The following is a 20,839-nucleotide window of genomic DNA, read 5'->3' on the forward strand; positions in this document are numbered from 1 at the left end:
CAAGTCTCTTAAATGGGTTGCATGCAGAGCCCACAATGCAGCTTGGAAAGTTAAATTGTCAGGAACAAATTCACAGAAGGTTCAGATATGTTAGATTTTATTTGTAATTCACTTTATTACCGACCCTTCACCATAGGTCTTCTGTTCTGGGCCATTATTGAGGATTGCACACACATGAAGGTGGTGGGTGGATGGAAGGACCCTGAGTGGGAGGTAGGGAAGACCACCCAGGGGGAGAGGCTGGGAGAAGAAAGGAAAGCTGGGTGGGTCCACCACTTTCTGTGTGAGACAAAACACTAAGAGCTGCCTTTAAGAGAGGAATTTGCTTTTGCTTTCTCTGTTTTTATTTAGATTAGTTTCTTTTATCTTACTGTATTATGACAAAGCTTTAATAAAATACTATTTTTTAAAAAAATACTAAAATTAAATATAATTTTTAAAATATATCTTTTAAGAAGGCAGGTTTAAGATGATGGAGAACAGTTGGTGGCTGATGATCTGAACCTCAATTCTCTTAGATAAGAGAAGCCAGACTTTTCAGAAGGAATGACACAAAATGTTTAAAGCAGACAGCTAGGGAGTGACTACTTACAGTCAATCCCTGAGGCCAGGTAGGCGTGGGAGGCAGAATCCCTGCTCCCTTCTTCCTACAAGGAGCTTGGAGTTGGGTACATGATCTCCCCCTTGTTAGCCTCATCACAGTCCAACAAAGTAGGTTTAGGTTGCAACACCGCCCTGAAACCTCTGGGTATAGGGTGGTATATAAATTCAGTAGATAAATAAAAATAAACAAACACAGCAACTGGGACAAGGTTACCCAGCAAGAATGTGCCACTGGCTTTGTAGAATGCAACTTATTGCAAGACATGGGTGGGAGGAAAAATCTGGGAGCCTTTGCAACATGATGCTTAAAATCTTAACAGCAAAGTGGTCCTTACTCGTAGCTTCCTGGCAAAGCCCACACTTTCCCAAGCTCAAAATCCTTGGCACTTCCTGTTAAAAGAATCCCCTGTAGCAGCTCATCAGTGGTCTGGCTCAGTAGGCGGTGGCTTCAAGTTGTCCTGATTGAAAGCTGTGCTGGCTGGCGCTCATGAGAGCTGAAGCCCAAATCATCTGCATGGCTCCAAGTTGAACAAGGCTGCTGTAACATAAGGCCCCAACAGCAACAATATCAAGAGTGAAATGGCACTCGGTATGTGTATATAAAGTTTTATTTGTATCAAAAAGGAGAGTTCAGCTCAACATTTCCCCCTTCAGTCTGAGCCTCCTGCCTGGGCCTCCTTCAGGCCGTGCAGCAGCTTCTTCTCAAACTCCTCCTCACTGATTTTGCCCTTCTTGAGCCTTTTCAAGAGCCGGGTGTCCTGCAGGAGCTCCTCCATATCCTCGTCCTCCACATCAGAACCCTGCAAGGAAAAGGGGGAGAAGACTAGAGCTTAGCAGGGCACAGAAATACTTGGGCAGCAACTGCCGGCATCATAATGACATTATACAAATCTATGGTGCAGCTGCATTTGGAGGGCTGTGCATTGTCCTGGTCGCTTCACCTCAAAAAGGGTATTGTAGAAGTGGGTGGCGCTGTGGGTTAAACCACAGAGTCTAGGACTTGCTGATAAGAAGGTCGGCGGTTTGAATCCCCGTGACGGGGTGAGCTCCCGTTGCTCGGTCCCTGCTCCTGCCAACCTAGCTGTTCGAAAGCATGTCAAAATGCAAGTAGATAAATAGGTACCACTCTGGCGGGAAGGTAAACGGCGTTTTCGTGCACTGCTCTGGTTCACCAGTAGTGGCTTAGTCATGCTGGCCACATGACCCGGAAGCTGGACGCCGGCTCCCTTGGCCAGTAAAGCGAGATGAGCACCGCAACCCCAGAGTCGGCCACGACTGGACCTAATGGTCAGGGGTCCCTTTACCTTTTAGAGCTGGGGAAAGTTCAGAAAAGGGCCACCAAATGGCCGAGGTGGTGGAGCGACTCCCCTATTAGGAAAGGTTGCAGCGTTTGGGACTCTTTAGTTTGGAGAAAAGGCAAGAAAGAGGCAACATGACAGAAGTTTATAAAACTATGCAGGGCATTGAGAAAGCGGGTAGTGGAATTCCCCTCTCTCCTAACATGGGAACTCGTGGACACCCAGTGAAGCTGAACGCTGGAAGATTTTGGGTGGATAAAAGAAAGTGCTTCATGCAGCACAGTCAAATATGGAACCCTTAGGTGATTTTAAAATAGGATTTTACAAATTCATGAAGGAGAAGAGGGGTCCTAGCCATGGTGGCTTGGCTCTGCCTCCACCGTTGGGAGGCAGCAATGCTTGTGAATACCAGTTGCTGGAAGCCGCAGGAGGGAAGAGAGCTCTTGTGCTCAGGGCCTGCGTGAAGGTTTCCCAAAAGAACCATCTGGTTGGCCTCTGGACAAGGTGGGCCCCTGGGCTGATCCAGGAGGCTCTCCTGGTGTTCTTATGACAGACACATAGTTCCAGCTTCCCCCAAACAAGTGCATCAAGCCCTCTGCTGCTCCTAGTATTTCTTTATCCCCCCCCCCAGTCAAGACCGGCTCTCAAAAAAGCAGCTTGCAATTAAAATCCACAAGTAAAGATTCAACATGCTAGGCAGATGTGGAACGTGGAGGTGTTGAACTGTAGTTAAGTCAATTAAACTCTACGCAGAATAGACCCACTGAAATTAATGGCTCTTTATTTTCCTAGCGCTAGACGTGGGACACGGGTGGCGCTGTGGGTTAAACCGCAGAGCCTAGGACTTGCCGATCAGAAGGTCAGCGATTCGAATCCCCACGATGGGGTGAGCTCCCGTTGCTCGGTCCCTGCTCCTGCCAACCTAGCAGTTCGAAAGCACGTCAAAGTGCAAATAGATAAAATAGGTACCGCTCTGGCGGGAAGGTAAACGGCGTTTTCGTGCACTGCTCTGGTTCACCAGTAGTGGCTTAGTCATGCTGGCCACATGACCTGGAAGCTGTACGCCGGCTCCCTCGGCCAGTAAAGCGAGATGAGTGCCGCAACCCCAGAGTCGGCCATGACTGGACCTAATGGTCAGGGGTCCCTTTACCTTACTAGCCCTAGATGCAAACAATAAAAAAAAAACATGGTAGCACACTCCGCTCACCTCCTCTCTTTTCCTTTTGGCTGTCATTTTCTTCTTCTTCTCTTTCTTTGATTTCTGCTTGGACCAGGCTTTGTTGCGGGTGAATTTTCTCTGCCCACCGTGCTCCTGCCACTCCTTCCTTCGCTGCTCCAACAGCTTTTGCCTCTGTTTTTCTCTGTTCTTGTCCTTGAAGGCAATCGTGTCCGTGTCAATATCAACAGGCGTGAAGTCCGAAAAGCACTTGCCTTTCAGCTCCGGCATCCGTGGCATCTTCAGCAAACCAAAACCGCGGGCCAGGCTACTAAAGTCCAAGTCTGTTGAGAGGGGGCGGGGGAGAAGAGAGAGAGAAAAGCATATGGGTGGATCAAGCCATATACAGAAACCATGTGACAAAGCAGAGACTACACAGGCCAGCTGGGATGTCACAATAAAACGGACCACCAAGCTTTTGGGGGCCAGGGAGCAAATTTGGAATTTAGAGAAAGTACCATAGGCACAAGTCACAAAATGGCTGGTGCTGGGTATGCGGCATTACATGAAATGGCTGTTGCATCTAAAAGGGGAGAAAGAGAGGCAGACTCACAAAAATAGTTCAAGAATGCCCCACTCGTGCCCCAATGGAGCAAGCACCTGCATCAGCCACCTCCATGCTCGCTCGCAGAGTATCTCCTTGCACCCACCCTCTGTGGAGAATGGGAGGGAGAGTGCTCAATTTGGGAGATGCTCAGCCACTGCAAACAAGAAAATTAGCAGGAAAAGAGTCTTGTGGGTTGTGAATTTTTGAAGGGATAATTCATGGGAGGTGCCATAGACAGGTTGGCTATTGGCACCCATGGGTGCCATGTTGACAGCCCATGGGATAAACCATGGTTCACTGTGGTTGGGAGGACCATTGGCAAGCCCTGGACTCATGTTATGCCCCCTTCCTCTCCTCCTCAGATATGGCTGTGAGGAGATCAGAAACTTCCATTTCTGACAAACTCCAGATTAGCGTTAACATCAGAACCATACCTTGCGGTTTCACCTTAACTTACTGTGGGGCCTGCAGTGTGCCTGAGCCACGCATCTCTCCTGGGAGTGACACAGTGGCTCTGACGCCTGCAGGGTCTGCACTGCCAAAACGGCAGCATGAGGCTTGCTTCTGCCCGCCGCCTCCCCCTCGGTCACCCTACAGCTGAAGGAGAGGTGGGGGCAAGGCTCAGCACAGCACACTCTGCCCCGGCTTGATAAACAAGCTGACTTCACAACACATGATTTGAAGTTGGCTTGTTTCTACAAACCATAATTAAAATCAACCAGTTTGCTCGGTTTGCATGAAATGACAAGCTGTGATTAATCAAAGCCAAAAGCTTAGGCTTTCGACTTCTTCCTCATGGCCTTGGCGGAGAAGGAAAGGAGAAGACAAAGCATGTGAGAAGCTACGTCTCTAGCCAGAGACAGAGGTCAAGAAGGGGCAGCGCAGCTTAGGGGTAGAGCATTTGCTTTCAATACAGAAGATGAAGAGCAAGACAAATTTAATAAATAAATTATAAATCTCTAGGTAAAGGCTGGGAATGTCCCCTGTCTGAAACTTTAAGAAAGCCACTGCCAGGAAGCACTAAATGGACCGATGGTCTGACTCAGTAAAAAGCAGCATATGCCAGCGGGGGGCCTTCCAGATGTTTTCAACTAGAACTCCCTGATGCCTGGGCTGATGATGGGAAGTTGTGGAAGGTACCAGGTTGGTGACGGCTGCCAGAGAGCATTCCTGAATCAAAACTTGCCAGCACACCACACACACACACACCCCTAGTGCAAATTACCTTTCATCCTGAAGATCAGGTTACACTCGTGTTTGGCATATGCCTGCACGTAAGATACAAAGGCTTTCATCCCCTTCTCATAGAAAGCTCTGTCAGCCAGACTGAGAGACTTCAGCTTCGGCAGGACATCTGCCACGTTGCTCTGCAGTTTCATTTCCTGCATGGGACACTGTCAAGAGGAGTCCAGTTTCAAATTATCTGAAACAAGACACTGGAAGTGCACCCCTTAATTCAGCTACTTTTAAATATGACATACCATGTGAAGAATTTTGCAAGTCAGAAGACCTTTTTTGCACATCATCTTTGCCCAAAAAAGGCTTGCCAAAAATTTGTGCAGAAGGGAGAATTTCTGAAGCTGCATTTTCCCCCACTAGAAGTACTGCATAAGCAGGAAAAGTCACACCTGTCAATAATTACTTACCGTATTTTTCGCCCTATAGGACACACTTTTCCCCCTCCAAAAATGAAGGGGAAATGTGTGTGCATCCTATGGGGCGAATGCAGGCTTTCGCTGAAGCCTGGAGAGTGAGAGAGGTTGGTGCGCACCGACCCCTCTCGCTCTCCAGGCTTCAGGAAGCTCTCCGCAAGCCTTGGGAGCCCGCGGGAGTTCCTGTCGGGCTCCCTAGGCTTGCGGATAGCAGCCTGCATCTCGAAGCCTGGGGCGCGCTGCACAGCGCACCCCGGGCTTCGGTTCCCCGACCTGGTTTGGAGGCTGGCAGTGGGGAGAAGCACACTTCTCCCTGCCGCCAGCCCCACAAGCTCAGGGGACAGCGGGGAGGCGCAGCGCCGCCATCCCACTGTTCCCCGACCTGGTTTGGACTTCAGGCAGATATATGCAAGGCGTGGGAGCCCAGCGGGAAGTCGCGCCGGTCTCCCAAGGCTTGCGGAGAGCTGCCTGTTCTGGGGGCTGGGGTCGGGGAAAGCTTGGGCTTCCCCCGCCCCAGCCCCACGCCTCGGGGGGGAAATAAATTTTTTTTTCTTTATTTCCCCCCTCCAAAACTAGGTGCGTCCTATGGGGCGAAAAATACGGTATTTATTAATTTCATTTATTAATTGTCTCCCATAGAGCATTCCAAAGCAGTAAGCAAACAATTTCACATCCAATAGAGAAGCAGACTAGGATACAAATCTCCACATAAAAGACCCATTGGAAAAGGAAGTCCTTCAACGGGCACCGAGGGGAAGTAGAAGGCACCTGTCTCTGACACATTCTGAAAAGCAGGTGCCACCACACTAAAGGCTTCACCCCTACATTGTACAGAACAGATCTAGTAAGACAGAACTGCAGGAGGGCCTCACCTGCAGAGCACAGTGCATGGTTACATACACAAGGAGTGAGACAATCTTTTAGGTCTCCTGGTCCCTAAAAGATGTAGAGGACTTTGTAGAACAGTCAATATTCCTTCCCCATGAACTGCATTCTCAGTGGAACCTGGAAGCATTCTCTCTTTCCATTTGTGAAAACAGAGAAGCACACGCACCTTTTGGTTAATGGCTAGAAAACTGATGTAGGCTTCTTCCATGGGAAGCAAGAAGACAAGTGCGCTGCCCAAGTGCCCGATGCGCGCAGTGCGGCCACAGCGATGAACGAAGGCACTGGAACAGCGGGGGAAAGTGGTTCAACACAAGGAAAAGGCGCACCTCCTTGGAGGCCAGCACAGGCCCCCACATTTGTATGCTATCACTGCTGAGCTCAGCAAACCCTTTACTTCCCACTTTTTTGCAGCCATAAACCTGAGTGGCCATTAAAGATTGGTTGCCTTCTTAAAGAGAAGGGAAGAAAGGGGAGAAACACTCAGTACCTTGCATTGCTTGGAGGGTCACACTGCAAAACCCAGTTCACCTCTGGAATGTCTATGCCTCGGGCCATCACATCGGTGCAAACCAGAATGCCACTAAGAAATCATGGGAAAATGCAAAGTTTTAGGAGGGGACGGAAATAAAACTGAAATAACCTAGTGATTCTCCCAACTTAATTGGCTCCCATATGCAGAACATTGGTCCTGCAACAAAAAGGTGCAGCGTGGAGTAGCGCTGATCAGGAATCCAGCCACTCTATTTCCCCCTCCCACCTAAAAAAAAAAAAAAATCTATCAACATTCTGTAGCCACAGAGCATGCCCAGTCCTCACTGGGGTGTTTTTGAGCCCTGCCTGCCTGCCCAGCCACCACTTTTAGGGTTTGTTTTCTCAAGATGCTTGGGAGTTCTGCAAACCTTTGAGTTCTGCCAAGTCTGCTGATATCTCCCTGTTGTACATGGATGGTACTATTTTGGCTACAGAAGAATCAACAGTTGCAGACTGAACATTAGAAATAGAGGAAATGACCCTGAAGCAAACAATCCTGAAGTCTTAGCAGTTTCCCCAACAGTCTTACACCTAAATCATGTATATGTGTTGGGTGGGTGGGTGGGTGGGTGGGTGGGTGAGAGAGAGAGAGAGAGAGAGAGAGAGAGATGCACACACACACATATTTCTAGCAGTTGGCTAAACCAGTCCTTGTGAAAATGAATCTCACCTCGGAAGTTTCCGGAACTCCGTGAAGATCCTGTTCCGTTTGTGTTTCATTTTCCCATGGATGCACATTATTTTCACATTCTTAATCAAGGATTCCAAAGTCTTCCCAAAATACTCCACGCAAGCGCAGGTACTGGAAGTGTAAACAAAATGCCACAAAATGGGTCAGCTTTGTGATTCTTCATTTTTGACGGCCTAAAGGATTGCAGATGAAGGAGCTGAAGCTGGAAAAGAGCAGCTTCCTTGACGCCATGCTCTACCAGAGCAGTTAAAAATCTAAATGAATCAGTCCCTCGTACATCTGTCCTCCACGCCCCCAAGCAGGGCCTTCCCCCTTCAAGCTAGGCTCCAGGAAGAGTTTCCCAGCAGTGCCCCAGGCCCCTGAGGCAATATGGAACCTTGACTTGTTACAACAGGAATTGTGAACCTCCAATGTTGCTGGACATCCCAACCCTCACCAGCACCAACCAGGATGGCCAGTGGTTGGGAATGATGGGAGCTGGAGTCCAGAAGGTACCGTATTGGCCTGAATATAAGCCTCACTTTCCCCCAAATTCTGACAGTGAAAAGTGCGGCTTAAATTCATGACCTTACAAAAATTGGCTTTTACGATATCGCTGCTGAAACAGACATACGGTAAAACGGAAAGGGTGTGAGTGTCTGCGGAATTTTAAGGGAGCGACTTATATCTGGGTATTGTCTTTTTTTCTGTCCCCCCCTTGAATTTTAAAGGTGTGACTTATATTCAGGCCAATACGGTAATTCTGAGGAACTTCGGAGGACACCCCTTTAGCTACTGAGCCAACAAATTAGAGTGCTTAGGGTGGTAGATAGTTCTATTTTTAAAACAAAACAAAACCAAAAACATTTCTCTATGTGTTTCAGTCTACTTGCCATTTCTCAATGCTGAATGAGACATTGATCACGTCATGGGTATTTCTTTCCCGGATGAAGATATATCTGAACAGCTAAGGATGAGGAACCTGTCCTGTCCCCGTCCCCCCCAACGTTGCTGGACCCCCAACTCCCATCAGCCCCAGCCATTATGTTCAACAGTCTGGAATGATGGGGTTTAGGGACCAGCAACCTCTGGAGGGCCACAGATTGCCCCAGCATCACCTGAAAAAGACGAGGTGTTTTTCTGCCTTGTGTTGGCGAAGGAAGTGGACCAGCTGGTTAAATTTTTCTTCTGCTTTGCAGATCTAAAAAGAGGAGGACAGAAAGATAAAGAGGCAGGGATAAATAGATGGCAGCGGAAAGCGGCAAAGCACAACAAACACCAGAGCCGATCAAAGCCCTCCTTAAAACCCTTTTCAAGATCAATCTGAAAGCTTCCCTTTAGACTGCAACTGTTAACAAAACCTTTTAAAAAAAAAATCTCAATTGCAGTCATACCTTGATTCTCAAACGGAATCCGTTCTAGAAGTCCATTCGACTTCCGAAAATGTTCGAAAACCAAGGCGCAGCGTCTGACTGGCTGCAGGAGCTATAGGGTTATAGCCAACAAAGCTGTCCTAGTCGGGCAAGGACAATGGACTTGCACAACGGACTTTCTCCTTCCTCTCCCTTTCTCACCTCCCAAAGACACCTCTGCTTGAGAGAGCTAGAGGAGACTCCAAGAACCTGACACGGCTAAAGGGAGCTTCCTGCGTTACTACAGAGCCATCCTCACCATGTAGTAGTTTTGGAGGCGGGTGGGGGTCTTCTGAGTGTTGCTCGCTGCCATTCCCTTCTCCTTCACCGAGATGCGGACAGGGTTCCGGAGACCAGCCCTCACCAGGTTCTCGACTTCTTGAGTCTGAGTTGCCGAAAAGAGCCCCGTTCGTCTCTGCTTGGGCAACAAGTCCAGAATGGTATTTAAACTGCAAGCGAACACAGTTAGAAAGGTCAGAAGAGCTCTTCTGAATCAAGGCCAAAGATACACAAGGGAAGAACTTTATTCAGTCTTCATTTTAAAGGAAACCAAGCTAACGCTAATGATATGGATTAACATGTAGATAAAAATAGTTATCATTTGGATTGTGCACTTCTCCAAATTTTGCAATGCAGTTTTGGTTAAAAAATGCATATATTCTGTTTTAGAGTGGGAATGTGTACAAAATGTATGTTTCAGGGACAAGTACATGCACAATGTTTGTTTTAGGGGGAAATGCATACAATTTAAGCAAATTTTTGGGTAGTATTTTTAAAAGCCACAGAAAGCAAGATGGAATGCACTCAACACCAGCAAAACTGTCACAGAATGGCAATAAACTGATCCATCCATCCATACTTCTTAGTCCCAAAGTGCTCAATCAGATGTCTTGCAATTTAACTATTATGAAATTTATAATCCAGCTCAAGAGCAGGCAACCATCAAAGGTGCTGGTGGAAGGTCCCCCTTACTCCCAAAGCAAATACCTTGCTTCAAAGCCCATATCGAGAAGCCGGTCTGCTTCATCCAAGACCAAAACATCCAGAGATTTCACAGAGCTGGCCAAATCCAGCCCATCTGATTTTCTCCTGAACATGTCCTCCAAACGGCCTGGAGTAGCTACCAGGATGTGTCCACTGTTGGGTATAGAGGGGAAAACCTCATTTTTATGGTTGGTTTGGGGGAAGGTTCATAACTGCAGGGAAAGTCACAGGAGAATCCAATCTTTTTGGAACTGGGATCAATACAATCAAGAAAGAAATCAAGAAGGAAAAGGAGATGTTCTCTGTCTGTGCACTAGCATATATCACAAACACAGCGGCCACCTCTCCCTCCCCCTTGCACAAAAACCTTTTACTTCACTGCCACCAGGCTCTTGCCGAATGCTTGAGAAGTCCAAAATGCAAATAATGAGAACCGAAGTGACATTTTCAAATCTTATGACTTCTAAGCTCCTGTTGGTGCTCCAGTATTAATAGGAGAGAACGAAATATGAAAGCATGTCAAAAACTGCTTTTGTGAAATTCCACTGAAATTAAGCTAGTCAACCATGTGCTCAGAATCTTAGGATTGTAAGGTTGAAAGGGAATGCAGAAATCTTTTTTGCCCAACATGGGGCTCAAACCCACAACCCTGATGTTAACAGCCTCGTGCTCTACTAACTGAGCTATCAGAGATCAAATTATTACTAGGACCCACAAGGATCAAATGGCACAGCACTGTCCATACCCAATGGACAGATAGGGGCTGGGGAGTTGCTATAATAAATCTCAATAATATCTAAAGATACAAAAAAATAGTATCAATAACCACCAACCCCCCCCAAAAAAAAAACCTAAATAAGAGTTTGTTCAGCAGCCTCAGCTTTTGCAGCTGGAGTCAAGTCAGGGCCCCGCCCTCCCAGGTCAGGTGGGAAAATAATAATAATAATAATAATAATAATAATAATAATAATAATAATAATAATAATAATAATTTATTATTTATACCCTGCCCATCTGGCTGGGCCTCCCCAGCCACTCTGGGCGGCTTCCATAGAAACAAGAAATACAGTAAAATATCACACGTTAAAAACTTCCCTGAACAGGGCTGCCTTAAGATGTCTTCTGAATGTCAGGTAGTTGTTTATCGCTTTGACATCTGCTGGAAGGGCGTTCCACAGGGCGGGCGCCACTACCGAGAAGGCCCTCTGCCGAAAAGGCCAGCAAGGCAGGGACCAAGTCTCCCAAGACACCCAGCCAAGATGGTCCAATGATAACATGGTATCATTGCTTTTCTCCTATATTTACACTGGGACAAACTGGTTGAATGATCCCAAATGCAGATCCATGGAATTGCTACTGAGCTAGGATTCTACCCAGAAAATGCAGGACACATAGTAATTTCAAACTCGAAGGAGTTCAGAAAATCTGATGCCCAAGTAGTAAGATTTCAGCAGCACTGGCCAGTCAGCAACTCACCCTCGTTCTTTGAATCTTTCTACGTCTTCCATGGGATTCTTTCCGCCGATTAGAAGGCACTGGCTGAAACAAAGCACACACGTGCTATTCAAAAAAGCCACCAGAGTGAGCCATCATGCCCAGATTCTTAGCAATCAGAATCATTTATGTAAGAATCATTTACATTATTACCTAAACTGTGGGAAATACTTTGTGAAATGGGATATCACTTCGTCTATTTGAATGGCAAGCTCTCGTGTGGGAGTGATGACGACAGCACCAACCTGAAACATCAGAAAGAAAATGGGAGGGAAATATAGAGGCCAACTTTTTACTTCAATGCAATCCGCTCCTCCATCCTGAACAAACACAACTGGTAGCACTTCCTGCAGATTTCAACTGAATTTAGGTGATGGCAGAGTGGCTGAGGATCAAGAGAAATGCAGGTGTCAAATAGGGGTGACTCAAAAGCTGCTACACCATAGCTGTTTGGCTGGATGCGCCACTACTGCTGCCTCTCTGCTTTTGGGGAACGAAGTAGCCTGTGGCTGCCTGCCAGAGACAGGTTTGTAGCTGTGGAGCAATTTTCTTTAGACAAGGAGGTGGTGTTAGAAAACAAGCTTGCTCCATCTTCCGTGCAACAGCCCATTAGATTTCTGAAGGTAGCTATCATAGAATCCTAGAGTTGGAAGAGACCACAAGGGCCATCGAGTCCAACCCCCTGCCAAGCAGGAAGCACCATCAGAGAACCCCTGACATATGGTTGTCAAGCCTCTGCTTAAAGACCTCCAAAGTAGGAGACTCCACCACACTCCTTGGCAGCAAATTCCACTGTCAAACAGCTCTTACTGTCAGGAAGTTCTTCCTAATGTTTAGGTGGAATCTTCTTTCTTGTAGTTTGGATCCATTGCTCCGTGTCCGCTTCTCTGGAGCAGCAGAAAACAACCTTTCTCCCTCTTCTATGTGACATCCTTTTATATATTTGAACATGGCTATCATAGCACCCCTTAACCTCCTCTTTTCCAGGCTAAACATGCCCAGCTCCCTTAGCCGTTCCTCATAAGGCATCGTTTCCAGGCCTTTGACCATTTTGGTTGCCCTCCTCTGCACACGTTCCAGTTTGTCAGTGTCCTTCTTGAACTGTGGTGCCCAGAACTGGACACAGTACTCCAGGTGAGGTCTGACCAGAGCAGAGCATATCTCCTCTGTCTCCTTTTTACCATGCTAAACATATGAAGTTAAGAAGCTGCTTCATTTTGATCCGACCCCTAGTCCACCCAACTCAGTATGGTCCACACCACAGGTAGCCAATCTCATGGGTGACCTCAACTCCCATCATACCTCTGACCATTGGCCGTGCTGGCTGAGGCTAATGGGAACGAAGGTGTAACAACATCTAGAGGCCAGCAGATTGGCTTGATCTATACTGACTACCCTGACTGGCAGTGGCTCTCCAGGGTTTGGGGATTTGAACCCGGATCCTTTTGCATACAAAGCAGATGCCCTACCACTGAGCTATGACTCCTCCCTCAAGGAATTGCACAAGGTGACTTGCTTACCTGCTCCTGCCAGAAATTAAAGCACTCCACAGCCACAGCCTCCTTTCATCTCAGACAAATGGCTTCAACACACCTTGATTCCCAAGAAGAAATGGCAGTGATGGAATAGCCAGTCAAGTGACTCCAACACTGCAGCTTTTGAACTGCTGCTATGCTACAGTCACATGTTCACTGAAGAGAAACCTCAGAGATCACAGCACTCTCAGTCTCGTTATTTCAGTCTTCCTCTGCCCTAAGAGTGCAAATTATGGTTCTCAGCGGAATGCACTAGGTAAGAAAACCACTCTTAGGTCAGATGTAGGTAAACCATCTCCAACTGTGAACCGCCTTGAGACCTCTGGGTATAGGGCGGTATATAAATTAAATATATAAATAAGCCCTTAGAATGCGGGAAATAAGCTATGTAATTGACAAGTCTTTTTCACTAGCCCTCTGAAGAAAACAGAAATGAAATATCAATGTTCTTAGGCACCAGCATAAAAGACCTTTGGCTCTTGGGAACCAATTGCTCAAAACTATTCTCCCAATCTTCCTATTTTTTAAAAGCAGGGCAGAAAAGAACAGTGACATTTTACCTGCATTTTCTTGAGCTTTTCTTCCCGTCGGAGAAGAATTTCTATGATTGGAATAACAAAAGCTAAAGTTTTTCCACTGCCAGTTACCTGCAGACATGAAAACAAGAGACATCAAAAATAGTTCTTTCAGCAAAAGGCCAAAAGTCACAGGGAAGTTGAGCAGCAAGACACTTACCGCCTCAGCTGCCACATCCTTATTTGTCATAAACAAAGGAATCGTTGCAGACTAGAAGAGAGGCAAAAGTATAAAAAAGGATTATTTCATTTTAAAAACTTAGTCCCTGTGTAATTTTCAAAAGGAATTCAAGATGGCTAACTAATCCAAGCATTCCAACAGTATTAAAATATGTAACAATCCACATTCCAATGCCCATCAAGAAATCAAGGTATTCACATAAAAACCTATAATACATTTCCAAAAACGGTTAACATAACTAAAATATCAAACAAAAACCAGAAAAAGAAATTATGGGGCAATGCTAAGTGACAGGATAGGGAACCTGTGACCTGCCAATGTTGTTGGACACCAATTCCCGTCAGCCTCAGCTAGCCGTGACAATGGGCAGGGATGATGGAAGTTGCAGTCCAACAACTTATAAAGAGTCACAAACCCCCAAACCTTGTTTTAAAGAGAACTGCAGGCAGAGGGAATATTGGAGAAATGATCTTCCTATTAAAGCAGGTGATGTAAAGCAGATGCTGCTGCTGGAACCTTAGTCTTTTATTTTATTTATTACATAAATTTATTACATTGGCACTTTCTCTGCTGCCTTTTTGGTGCCTATTGAAGACCTTCCTCTTTCCACAAGCCTTTTACGCTTTCCCAGTCTGCATCTGTACACTGGTACCTCGGGTTACAGACACTTCAGGTTACAGACTCCGCTAACCCAGAAATAGTACCTTGGGTTAAGAATTTTGCTTCAGGATCAGCGGCGTAGCGTGAGTTGTCAGCACCCGGGGCAACGCAACTAATTTGCGCCCCCTAACCCGGGGCAAGGCAAGTAATTTGCGCCCCCCCTAACCCCTAACCTGTGAGTTGCCGCTGGCGCTGCCGCCCAAACGACACCGCTTGCCCGGAGGAGGAGGGGGGCAGAGAGGCGAGGAAAATGCAACGGCCCAGCAGCTGCAGCAGCACCGGCGGAGGCAGGGCTGTGAGGAGGGGCTGCCTGGCGCGTCCTCCGCGGCGAGCACTGAGAGCCGCTGCCTGCCGGGCGCCTTCAGCCCGGACGCGCGCACAGCTCGTCGGTTCCGCGAGACATGCGGCTCCGTTACAGCCTGCGCCCGAGGCTCTTCGGCGACTCCGGAGGCAGCGAGCGCGCCCCCCCCCCAGATGTTGCGCCCGGTGCGGCCGGCACCCCTGGCACCCCCCACGCTACGGCACTGTTCAGGATGAGAACAGAAATCGTGCTCAAGCGGCGCAGCAGCAGCGGGAGGCCCCATTAGCTAAAGTGGTGCTTCAGGTTAAGAACAGTTTCAGGTTAAGAATGGACCTTTGGAACGAATTAAGTACGTAACCAGAGGTACCACTGTACTGGAATTGTTTTTAAGATGTTTCTTTGTTTTATCTCTTGTTGTTTGCCGACCTGGAGTTCTTTTGGAGGAAGGACAAGATATTAACTTAATTAACAAAGAAAGAAGAAATATGCCACTTTTCCTCCAAGGAGCTCAAAGTTCTCCCCCTCTCAATTTTATCCTCACAACAACTCTTGACGGGTAGGTTAGGCTAAGAGACAGTGACTGGCCCCAGACCACTCAGTGGGCTCCATGCCTGAGTGGGGAGTTGACCCCTGTCTCCAAGATTGCAGTCCAACACTCTAACCACTATGGCGGCTGCTCTGAAAGGGTTACTTTGTATGGGAGCCATAGTACTGGTAAAGCTGTGTGGGGTGGACCTGATCAGCACCCGGATGAATGGGAGACCACTGCAGTCCTGCCCATATGCAACCTGGCTAAAGCTGCACCAAAATCCTTGCTGTATGGCTCCACCTCCCTCAGCCAATAAAGCGAGATGAGCGCCACAACCCCAGAGTTGGCCACAACTGGACCTAATGGTCAGGGGTTCCTTTACCTTTACCTGTATTTTCAGTGCCAAACAGTATTTGTATTCTTGTTTTGAGTGATTGTTTCCTACACCTGTTTGCTAATAGTCTGGAGTCTTCCCCTCCACACTCGTAGAAGCGTTGTTTTGAGTATAGAACATCGGTAGGCAAACTAAGGACCGGGTGCCGGATCCGGCCCAATCACCTTCTAAATGTGTCCTTTTATTTAAAATGCATCTCTGGGTTATTTGTGGGGCATAGGAATTCTTTCATCCCCCCCCCCCAAAAAAAAAGTCTGAAGGTCTGAGGGACAGTGGACCAGCCCCCGGCTGAAAAAGTTTGCTGACCTCTGGTCTAGAATGTTGATCACTGTTTTGTTGATTTCTAACCAGTCGTTTGCTGACCCCTGGTGTATTTCTTGTAGGAAGACAATGTGGTTTCATGGTGTTTATGTACGAGGCACAGCCCTCTTGATCTTCGTATTGGGCACCCCTGGCTCTCCCTTGCTTGTGGTGGCGGCGTTGGCAGCGTGGGGACCAGCTAGAGAGCCCTGTTGGTGCTGGCGGTCCCTATGAGCTTGGCGCTTGCCATCTTGCCTTGCCAGAAGACAAGAATCCCAGAAGTGTAGCACTGGAAGGGGTCCAGGGAGCCATCTAGTCCACCCCCTTCCCGAGGAGGGAGATCAGAGCCCGCTGCCTACCTGCACCGGCGTCATGTGCGTGAAGCCCAGCTCCCGCAAGGCCCGTCCCACGCCAGGGCTCAGCCGGACGGGCAGGGAGTCCCACGCGCCCTCGGTCACCGTCTCCATGCTCCCAGGCGCGCAGCTCCCCCGTCCCCGCCGCAGCCAATCCGCGTCCGCCCTTCCTGCGGTCCCCCACGGGCCAGGCGTCCTCTGCCTTAAGCGGCCGTTCCGGGAAACAGAACTGCGGGACTTTAGTTCCGCGTCAGCGCTGAGCAGGCGCCTCCCTTGCGAGAACAGCTCCGCGGGATCACAGTTTGTTTCCTTTCAAATGCTGCTGAGTTTACCCATTCCTGCCAAAATCTGGAATCCGCAGCTCAGACACGGGTGTCAGTAGTGGGATACGAACCCTGCTTCCATTCAGAGACCAGAACAGAGCCAGCAGTACAAATGGCTGTGAAAAGACCAAAAAGTTTTGGAGGAAAGTTCATTTCGAAATGAAAAAATGTAAAAAAAACTAAATTTGCACTGGACCCCAAATCTATGTCATTGGGAATGACTCCTTCAGCTACTGTATTGTGAAATCGTCAGTGGAACTATTTAGTTATATGGCCACTTCAGTCAGAGTGGTGTTGGCTAACATATGTCCTGGAATAGATGCATGGAAAGAGAATATGCAGTAATGGCAAAACTCGCGGATTTAGTAAATGATAGACTCGTGGCAGAACATTAAAAAACTTGGAATCTTTATAATTTGTATACAACTGAACAGAACTGTAACAAAATGAACATTTGTATGGATTTGTATAATAGACTTTAGGTTACAAAAATATTTCCTGTTTAAAAATAGCTTTATGTGTATATGATAAAGAAATATATAGTAGAAGAAATCTTGTCTGTCTGATCTAGAAATGAAATCATATTTTAAAATAATTTTTGCTTTAGATTTTTATAATCATATATGGTATTTCTCCAATAGCAAACTACCTAGAATTGGAAATAATATTTAGTATACTAACCTTTGTTTAACTCTTGATAAATGTCAGCTTGCTGAGTTATTTTGTACCATTGTGATTCAATGTTATATTTGCCAGCAGGCAGACCCAGCAATACAGAGTTTTGCTGCTTAGCAAGAGATTTGGGGAAGTTGCTCCCGTTCTTCACTGTGATCAGATTACACACTTGAGTACTCGTCTCCCGTTTACTGTACAGGCAAGTCAGCCAGGCGATAGCATGAGTACCTGCCAGCCATCTCATCCTAGGTAACCTCCTACGCAGCATCAGGCAGGTGAAGTCACTAACATCCATGAAAAAAAATACACCTAAGGCGAATTCTGGGACTCCAGAATCCACAGATACCTGCGGAGTCTCTAGCTCAGGTGTGGGGAACCTCTGGCCCTCCGGATGTTGCTGAACTCCTGCTTGCTGGAGTTGACAGAAGTTGCAGTCTAGCAAGAGCTGGGGTGGCCAAAGGATCCCCACACCTCACCAGAGGAAAAAATTCTGCATATGCTCAGGAGCACATTTGCCCTGCGGTCTTTGAAATGCTACATCCCCCTTGGAGGTCAAGCATGTCTGTGCATGCTCCAGGACACTCAGCCAAGGTGCCAGAATTTTGGTCAGCCCAAAAGTAGCTGCTGCACTCTTTAGACACAACGTCTGCTGAAATTGCTGATAAATTTGCGCTGGCTTCCTTGCCCTTTGAGACTATCTGAGGTGGGGACTGGAACCCTTTTGAGGACTTGGAAGCCTTTGAGGACTTGTTAATTTATTTTAGCACTCCTTTGGAAACAAGAAGGTATGTGCTTTTTGCAGTTGACTGGGCATATTTCCAAATGTGCATTCCGCAGAAAAACAACAAACTGTGAAGCATTCATGTGCCCCATGTGCCCATGGCTCTGGAATTCATGTGCTCCCATGCCAGAGAGGTTTTATAAGCGAATTTGATGGTTCCTTTCCCCACTTAGGCCAGACAGGTCCCCCACGCGCCTGCCTTTAATGTTATGGCCCACCATTAAACTTGCATGCACCACGAAATGTGCCACCCACATGGAAAGAGCAGGCTGCATTTACCCTTTTCTCTCCCGATTTGAGTTCCACCTGAAAATTATGTGGCAGAAGCTACAAATGCTTGCAGATCCATGCCCCTGCTTAATTCACAGAATGCGGAAGGAAGGGTAGTGATATCCTTAAGCCCCCCACAGCAAACAGAAAGAGAGCCACCAAGCACCTTAGAAACAAATGGATTGATCGTGGCAGATAGGAGGGGGGGATCTTTCTGTGGACGACATGGGCAGGCTGTAAGTAGCATCCCTTTCTCTTCTTCTCATTTGTGTCACAAACTGGGAGGTTTTTCTGGTGGAAACCTGAGTATCAGATTTGTCCCTGTCCCTCCCTTGACCTCCACCTTACACCTTACATTAAGTAAAACAAAGGAAAATATATACAAGTTCCTGTTTCCCAGCCAAGTTGAGTACAGTGGTGCCTCGCAAGACGAAATTAATCCGTTCCGCGAGTCTCTTCGTCTTGCGGTTTTTTCGTCTTGCGAAGCATGACTATTAGCGGCTTAGCGGCTATTAACGGCTTAGCGGCTTTAAGAAAAAGGAAACGAACTCGCAAGACGTTTCGTCTTGCGAAGCAAGCCCATAGGGAAATTCGTCTTGCGGAACGACAAAAAACGGAAAACTCTTTCGTCTTGCGCATTTGTCGTCTTGCAAGGCATTCGTTTTGCGAGGCACCACTGTACCCCCTATTGTCCTGGCCAAGTGTAAAATAAAGGGTGTAGGAAATGAAATGATTGTTGCCTTTTCATTGTTTAAGGATGTTTTGTTAAGACTTTTGATTCAACACACTTATTTCAATATACAGTTGTACCTTGGTTTTCGGAATGTGATAGTTACCGTAAATTTCGCTCTGTAACACGCAGATTTTTTCTCCTAAAAAGTAAGGTGAAATGTCTGTGCGTGTTATTGAGCGAATGTGTGGTCCCTGGAGCTGACTCGCCGGAGCGCAGGGGAAAAATAGGCAAAAATAAGATCGGGCGGGCGGGCGGAAGAGGGAAGGCAGAAGCTTTCCTGCATTCTGCCTCAGGGTCTTACTGCCCGCCCGCTTCTGTTGCTGCGTTTGCTCAAACTCAACAAAGAGCAGGGAATCCCCTGCCCTCCTGGCAAGCAGAGGGTTAAGGAAATGATCGTGTCCTTCCTTCTAATCTTCCCTAGTCACACTGCGTGCAGGCTCCAGCCCACCACACCACTTCCTCCTCTCCGTACTCGCAGGCAGCCGAAAAGCATGCAGGTGGGAGAGAGAGAGAGAGAGAGAGAGGGCTGGCTTGGGGGGGGGGGACGACTTTTGCTTTACAATGGTAGGTTTCTCATTTCTTTTCCAAAAGCAGAGAGCCCTGCCCCCAGGCCCCCTCCAAATTACAGCTTCTCCAAGCAATGTACTGCTGGAGGGAGACAGTATGCTTGTTTGGAAGAGAAACCCTGCTTCCCTGCTCGTAAGTAACAGCAGGCTGGATTGCAGAGTAAGACATGGACATCTCTGGATTTATATGCTGTATATCAAATATCTTAATCTATACTTTCTACACGCGGCTGGTAAATCAGAATCTCCTGAGCCAGGAGGATTACAGCAGTGTTTCCCAACCGGTGTTCCGCGGCACACTACTGTGCCGTGAGACATTGGCTGGTGTGCCGTGGGAGGGAGGCGGGCGAGTCGGGCAGTGAGAGGCGGCGGCGGCGAGAATCCGCGTCGAGCTGGGGGCGGCTCCGCGGTGGAGGTGCCGAGCGGCGGGGCAGCGTGTGCAAAAGGGAGGAGCGCGAGACAGCGGAGGAGGAGGAGGCCGGCATGTCCGGGCAGCAGCAGCAACAACAGCAGCAGCAACTCCCGGCGACGGCTCCTCAAGCCCCGCCGCCGCCCCCTCCTCCGCCCGCTATCGCCGCCACCACCACAACAGCCGCCGCCTCAGTTGCCGCCGTCCCTCAGTCCCTCGCTCTGCTGCCTCCTCCCACCCCCAAAGCTTGGAGGTTCCCAGGCAAGGGGGAGGGAAAAAACTTTCACTTTCGTGCGTCCCTCCCGGCGTGACGCTGCGCGCTGACGTCACGGGGCTGTAATGGTGGTGTGCCGCGAGATTTTTTTCCTTAAACAGGTGTGCCGTTGCCCAAAAAAGGTTGGGAAACACTGGATTACAGCATCTCTCCTCTCCCCTTCATTAAAAGCCTAATACATGTCCATGGCTACAGTCTGTACCAAAAAAAGCACACACCCGCTGCTGCCTGGGGCTGCAATGGTGCAAAAACGTGGTTACAAAGCATGGACCCACAGGATCTTTGCATTGGGTCACCCCAAATTCACCATCAGATAACATAGCATGTCCATGGCTACAGCCTGCACCAAAAAAATCACGCCCCCACTGTTGCCTAGGGTCACAGTGGTGCAAAAACGTGGTTACAAAGCATGGATCCACATGGATCCTCAGGATTTTTGCATTGGGCTATTCCAAACTCACTGTCAGATCACATGTCTGTGGCCACAACATGAACCACAAAAATCATACATCCACTGTTTCATTTAGAATATTTTTTTTCTTGTTTTCCTCCTCTAAAAACTACGTGCGTGTTATGGTCTGGTGCGTGTTATAGAGCGAAAAATACGGTATGTTCCTTTAAGCCTTGCTATATCAGTCACTAGTAATTGTTTAATAAGGTTTTCACGCCTGTCCAATTCTGTGTT

The 20,839-nt window shown here is 47.8% G+C and overlaps 1 protein-coding gene across 1 annotated transcript; it reads right to left on the minus strand.

Annotated features, from left to right (window-relative positions):
• Nucleotides 1–75: 75 nt before the first annotated feature.
• On the minus strand, nt 76–16,298 carry DDX55 (DEAD-box helicase 55). The gene is made up of 14 exons (XM_082204143.1): nt 16,130–16,298; nt 13,566–13,616; nt 13,391–13,477; nt 11,449–11,540; nt 11,278–11,340; nt 9,805–9,954; nt 9,077–9,266; nt 8,524–8,606; nt 7,406–7,537; nt 6,692–6,784; nt 6,371–6,485; nt 4,890–5,058; nt 3,109–3,401; nt 76–1,403 (listed from the first exon to the last, which is right to left on the minus strand). The coding sequence occupies exons 1-14, from the start codon at nt 16,235–16,237 to the stop codon at nt 1,254–1,256; spliced, it is 1,776 nt and encodes a 591-aa protein (XP_082060269.1). The 5' UTR covers nt 16,238–16,298; the 3' UTR covers nt 76–1,253.
• Between the last annotated feature and the right edge of the window lie 4,541 nt (nt 16,299–20,839).

Source organism: Podarcis vaucheri, assembly GCF_965113315.1.
Source record: "Podarcis vaucheri genome assembly, chromosome: 16".
Lineage (NCBI taxonomy): Eukaryota > Metazoa > Chordata > Lepidosauria > Squamata > Lacertidae > Podarcis > Podarcis vaucheri.

Excerpts from the sequence above, each read along its gene's own strand:
- DDX55 (XM_082204143.1), bottom strand. The coding sequence starts at position 16,237 with ATGGAGACGGTGACCGAGGGCGCGTGGGACTCCCTGCCCGTCCGGCTG. Across the intron at positions 13,617-16,129 it reads CGCACATGACGCCGGTGCAG|TCTGCAACGATTCCTTTGTT; the intron begins GTAGGCAGCGGG and ends CCTCTCTTCTAG. Across the intron at positions 7,538-8,523 it reads AAACACCTCGTCTTTTTCAG|TACCTGCGCTTGCGTGGAGT; the intron begins GTGATGCTGGGG and ends TTACACTTCCAG.